The sequence below is a fragment of the Pollicipes pollicipes genome, unplaced genomic scaffold, assembly GCF_011947565.3.
Source record: "Pollicipes pollicipes isolate AB1234 unplaced genomic scaffold, Ppol_2.1 Scaffold_4002;HRSCAF=4701_pilon_pilon_pilon, whole genome shotgun sequence".
Taxonomy (NCBI): Eukaryota; Metazoa; Arthropoda; class Thecostraca; order Pollicipedomorpha; family Pollicipedidae; genus Pollicipes; species Pollicipes pollicipes.
In genome coordinates this window covers 9,878,933-9,884,932 of record NW_023596420.1, presented here as the reverse complement: position 1 = coordinate 9,884,932, position 6,000 = coordinate 9,878,933, and the positions used below count along the sequence as shown (strand labels likewise).

Below are 6,000 nucleotides of genomic sequence, written 5' to 3'. Positions count from 1 at the left end.
TGCGGTCGGTTCAGTTGCCTCCCCCCCCCCCCCTCGGTCAGTACGGCCGGGCCAGGCCGGGGCTCGCCGCCACACCCGGGCCTCCGGGAAAGGCGCCGCCGGCCCTCAGCCGAGCCCGGCTTGCCGTCTGCGCCGCCCGGCCCTGAACAGCCTTCACGGCCGGTGGCGCCGGCTGGAAGGCCAGGCGCGGCTGGGTGGCGGCCGCCCGGCCTCTCCTGTCACGGCCCGCCAGGGGCGGTCAGCACTGATGTCGTTCGTCATCAGCGCTGATGCTGGCCCTCGTCAGCGCTGATGCCGGTGCTCGTGTCGCTGCACTCAGCGTCCGGCGAGTCCTGCCGGCGTCGCTCCGGCTCGGTGGTGGCCAGGGACGCTTCCGATCCCAGCTCCGCTGACGAGCACGAGTCCAGCGAACCACCGCACGAGCCGGACCAGACGGCGCCCGTCGGTGGTGCCACCTCGCGGGCCGACTGTGACGTCACCTTTAGGAGCGCCAGCATGACCGATTCCACCTGCTTGAGCTGCAACGGATAAGTTCGGCTCAATAAACACAGTTTTTAAAGGGTATGTCATAAAGCCGTTATGCTATGCCAAGAGATCATTTCTACGAAACTAAGGTATCGAATGATTCGTAGATTTTGATGATAACAACACTTGATATGGTTGTATTATGGAGGATATGTGTACATATTTCACCAACTTCTCCCTTTGCATAATCCACCACCAGCTGAATGGGGAGGGGGAGGGTATTGCGAGGTTTCCCTCCTCTGAACGGGAGGATAGTTTTACCCATACCTCAGACATTTCAGAATACCAGTAAGTGAATGGTTCCAGTCCCCTGTTGAGACATAGGTTAAAGAGCCGCCAGCCGCCACCAGCTGAGCCTGCCTACGGGCCAGTCCGGTCGCTCCGAGAACGATGCCGGGTCGACACCCCACCTGCAGGCTCTGGTTCAACTTGGCCCAGGTAGAGTATTGGTCGTGCCGCTCCAGCCGCTGCTGGATCTCCCGCATGCACGCTGACGCCTCTAGCAGGGAGTCCTCCAGCTGCGGCAGGCGATAGGGCCAATGGTCAGACAGGGCACCGCCTGCCCCCACCCCCGACCTAAATCCCTTGACCTGTGGCATCATACACTTCTCAGGCAAAATATATGATGACGCTGAGCAGTCTGACCGCGTGATCCGGCTATCGGGAGCGACACGTCCGATCTCGAGAGCGTGTCAGGTGCTCTTCAGCGACCTCTGACCTCGACGCGCCGCGTCCGCTCCTGCTGCAGCTCGACCTCCCTCTGGCGGCGGCCACGTTCGCTGGCCTCGGCTCGCGTCTGCCATCTGGCGGCCAGCGCCTGAAGCTCCTTTTTGCACCGCTCGATGCTTCCCAGCTCCTGTTGAGTTGGTGCGTGGGATGAACGGCCAGAGCAAGAGCAGGTGCGAATGAGAGACGGCGTCACCATTCCAGACACTCCGTGAGTGACCCCAGGTCAGGTCAGATCAGATCAGGTCAGGTCAGGTCATGTCACGTCTGGTCCGGTCAGCTCCGGTCAGCTCCGGTTAGGTCAGGTTGGGTCAAGTCACGTCTGGTCCGGTCAGCTCCGGTCAGCTCCGGTCAGGTCAGGTCGGGTCTGGTCACGTCTGGTCTGCACCACCAGGTACGCTAGGTCTGCACTGTCTCAGCAGCTCGTGAGCCGGCTGTCGCTGTCAGCGGCGCTGAGGACGGCAGCGACTGCCGCCTTCACGGCCGGTACGTATCCGACCCGATGACGCAAGGTAGCCACTCAGTCAGTCAGGAATGAGGACACTGCATCGCAAAACGCACAGACGTGAAGTGGCGTTTTTTAAAAAACAGTTTGGAGATTTCCAGTAGCGTCTTTCACAGATTTTTAACAAAAAAACCGTTGTAAGATCTTGTGATTAGTGCTTGAAATAAGCAAAGAAGTGGCCAGTAACATTTAAACCCATGCCAGTAGCAGTCGTTCAGCCAGCACCTCCTGATACACTGAAGGGCCGATAACTGAGCACAATACAGCTGATTGTACAAGTCGCCAATACTGGTCTGCTAGCTGGTAAGGGTCGGGAGGTGAGCGCCAAGCGGCCTGTCTGGCCTGTGCATGTGGCAGGCCGAGCCTGAGTGCCACAGAATGACATGACCCCACGTGCAGCCTGCTGTCCGAGGAAGAGATCAGCCGGAGGTCGGCCTCGCGCCGCTGGTCCTGCATCGCCTCCAGCGCCACGCGCAGCTCGGCGCGCAGCACGTGCACCGTGCGCGACGTCTCGTCCAGCTGCTGCGTCAACCGGCCCACCTCCTCCGAGCCGTCCTGCACGAGGCGGCGCAGCCGGGTAGACTCGTCGGGCTCCTCCCCTGAGAGGGAGGGCTGGTGTCAGGTGGACTGGCTCGTCCTGCTCGTCCTCTGGGAGGGAGGGAGGTGTCAGGTGGGCTCGTTCAGCTACTCTACGATACATGGGACAGTGGTACTCTTAAAATGACCGCTGCTGTATACGTAAAAACACGACCCTCGGAGACTATTGCACATCAGCATGTTGGCAATCATGGTGATGCTTAGCGGATGAAGGTTTCCGTTGGGTGAAATCATATGACCCTTGACGGGAATGACGCCCAGGGACATCCGGAGTTCGCGAATGCTTGGCATCGGTCTCTGATACCCCACCGATGATCATGAAACGACCACGCCACGCGTCAGAATGAGAACAATGTTCTGCAGCAGCCCAAAGAAAACGACATCGACCCCGCCAAACGGCCGAGGAGCGGTGATGTGGGGAGGAGCCGGCCACCGACCGTCGCTCTTGCCGACGCGCGCCGAGCGGGCTGCAGCCCGCCGCCAGTCGCCAGCAGAGCGGTGCGGCGTCGGCTCCGACGCGTCGAGCGACGGTGGCGACGGCGCGGCGCCCTCGTCCAGCCGCAGCCGCAGGCGGTCCCGCTCTACCTGCGGGCGTCGGAGGCGCGGCTGTCACACGTCACCAGCCGAAGCAGCCGGTCACGAGCGACCATGCTCACAACCATCCGCCTGCAGTCACGAGGGATCCCAGCAAATACCTCTTGCTCTGCGATGGCGTGCTTGGCATGCAGCAGCTGTGTATTGAGACCGTTCAGTTGAGACCTTCGCAGCGTGAGTTCTTCGTGCAGGGCGGCGACGGTGTCGCTCTGTGCCTCCCCTTTTTCCGCCATTTGTCGTGCGGCCCCTTTCAGCCTCCCCCGGATGTCGTCCCTAAAGTCACCCCTGGCAAGACGAGGGCGCTGGTTATGGAAGGCACAGCGTCGCTCCACAAAGCCTCGTCGCCACACGATTCATTTAAAGGACCACTGTGGTGCACTTCTTGAGCTGCTACGATGCGCAGTGCGCACTATCATATCGCTAAATACACTGTGTCATGGTCACCCACGACGCCCCGCCAGTGACCCCATCTGACACCTGCTGTCTCGGTTCAGGAGCATCGGCGTCCCCTTTCAATCGGTTAGCATGGTTTTATCCACGAAACTCTGGCTGTCGACATGCTCTGAAAGCTATCCACCACTCCTGGAGTCCTGGAGTGGTGAAAGCTCTCCACCACACCTGGTGGCATCAGTGGGATGCAAACAATGCCTCCGGGGAGCGCGATGACATATATTGATGGCAAAAATTCAGCGCACGCGTGCATGACGAATGTGCATAACGAATATGGCAAACATGAGGCTGATTAATAACCATAACAAGTGGTTTGTGTTCGCCGCGCTTATGCCGACGGAGTGGAAATGCTGCGTATTTGGGGGAAGGCCTCATCCGTGAATAAATGCTTCTGCTTCGCGCATGCACACCACTGCTGGTCATGGAAATGCACATGGTAATGACACGCCCTCCGCCTTATTATGCTTTAACTTGGTATCAATTCACCATTTCTAAGGCTCAGGTAAACATGGAGAGAAATTGCGCATGGAGGACACAACAGAAAATAAGTGTTGAATGGGACTAAATTACTCGGAAAAAACACGTGAAATGTAACTTGCACCGTTCGCTTTCGTGTTCACACCGCACTCCCAGTAGTCTTGTAGCTAGCGCCTTCTGCCCTGTGATTTATGCGCTTGTAAACGCTCACTCGCACACACTTTGAGGGCAACCGCATGATTTGGACCATGCTACTCACCTGAAAAGTTTGGCAGCAATTCCGATAAAAAACCACAGTCCTTCGCGTACAAAAGACCGCACGAGAGCTTTCACGTAACTCCACCAGAACAAGCTGTGGCTTAGTACGGCCATTTGGGTGCGGTGGGTTTGCTCAGCTCCGGGTATTCTATGACGTTCGTTTCGTTTCGGAACACTTTGAATGATACTATGCGCACAAACGATAAGGAATGGTAAGTTTCAGCCTTTCCAAACTAGGTACCTTTGCCCTCCCATCGGATCCCATCCCCAATTATACGAACCTGTGTCTGCAAGGTGTGCCTGCCCTTTTAAAACTTTAAATTCTTGACACCGAGTTGAGAAGCAGACATATGCACTTACAATCCTCCACATTGGAGGGTCAGCTATATCACACACTGAAATAACATTTCCGTGTACTGAACAGAATATTCAGTTTGTGAACCATTCGAACATAAACCCAAGTCGTCCGTGTTCTTAACCCATATACTATGCCCAAAGCGCTCGGGAACCGCCATTGTTCTCTGGGGGTGTTGGTGATGATGAAAAGGGGCTATTTGCCTGAGTAGTAGTCATGGCTTGATATCTCTCAGTTCATGGTAACGGAAACGGTAACATGGTTTTCTCAGTCGAAGGTTAGCGCATCTGTGGGTGGGACAGCCTTAAGGTGGCGGAGTAATCTGTAGACGGCAGGCTCAGTTCGACTACGCCGTGGCATTTGTTTCACGTTATCTCTATCTATCTATCTATCTATCTATCTATCTATCTATCTATCTATCTATCTATCTATCTATCTATCTATCTATCTATCTATCTATCTATCTATCTATCTATCTATCTATCATCTACTATCTATATCTATATCTATATCTATGATTATCTAGCTATAGTACTATTTATATAACTATAGAATATATATATATCATATATATAAGATATATATATAGATAGTCTATTTCTATCATATATATAGTCTATCTATCTATTATCTATATATCTAGCTATCATATATATTATCTATTCTCTCTCTCTATCTATCTCCTCTCATATCTTCTCCTCTCTATATCATCTCTATCTCTATATCTCTAGTCTCTATATCATCTCTATATCTTATATATCTCTCCTATCTCTCTCTCTATCTCTCTCTCTCTCTCTGTGTGTGTGTGTGTGGTGTGTGTGTGTGTGTGTGTGTGTGTGTGTTGTGTGTGGTGTGTGTGTGTGTGTGTGTGTGTGTGTGTGTGTGTGTGTGTGTGTGTGTGTGTGTGTGTGTGTGTGTGTGTGTGTGTGTGTGTGTGTGTGTGTGTGTGTATATGTGTGTATGTGTGCATCTATCGGTCTATCAGTCGATCAATCTGCCTGTCTATTTTCTGCCAAATTGTCCGCTTGTCTATATTTCCATCTTTAATTGCTCTGGCTGCCGGAATCAAACTTAATCATCGAAAACTCCCCTCCCTGGGGAATACAAAGTCTGCTATGATGGTTGTTAAGGCGCCATGATCTTCGTAAAAGCGGCTCAAATTTTAGGACGTAGTTCGATGCATGCTCTACGAGGCGGCCGCATTCCATGCTGTTGTTTGGTGTATATTTCAAATGCTGTTTGGTCTATTGGAGAACTTGATCTAACACTTAGAAACTAAACTGTGACATCCGTAACCAATAGTCAGTCGCAGAATATATATTCTGCGTGGCCTCGTACACGAAAAGCTTTTAGTGAAATTTCACCGTTTAAATTCGATGCGTTTTGAGATACCAGCGAGGAAAAATTAGATCAGGCGTGAAAATCAGATCGAGATCTTAAGATAAACTTATCCCGATTGTATAGAGTGAAGGTCGTTTTAGTATCTGCACGGCCTAAAGCTGCAGACATTCAT

The 6,000-nt window shown here is 53.2% G+C and overlaps 1 protein-coding gene across 1 annotated transcript; it reads right to left on the bottom strand.

Annotated features, from left to right (window-relative positions):
* Nucleotides 1–218: 218 nt before the first annotated feature.
* On the bottom strand, nucleotides 219–2,672 carry LOC119093530 (uncharacterized). Its single transcript, XM_037216489.1, has 5 exons — nucleotides 2,663–2,672; nucleotides 2,150–2,355; nucleotides 1,244–1,381; nucleotides 936–1,043; nucleotides 219–518 (listed from the first exon to the last, which is right to left on the bottom strand). The coding sequence occupies exons 1-5, from the start codon at nucleotides 2,670–2,672 to the stop codon at nucleotides 261–263; spliced, it is 720 nt and encodes a 239-aa protein (XP_037072384.1). The 3' UTR covers nucleotides 219–260.
* Nucleotides 2,673–6,000: the final 3,328 nt, after the last annotated feature.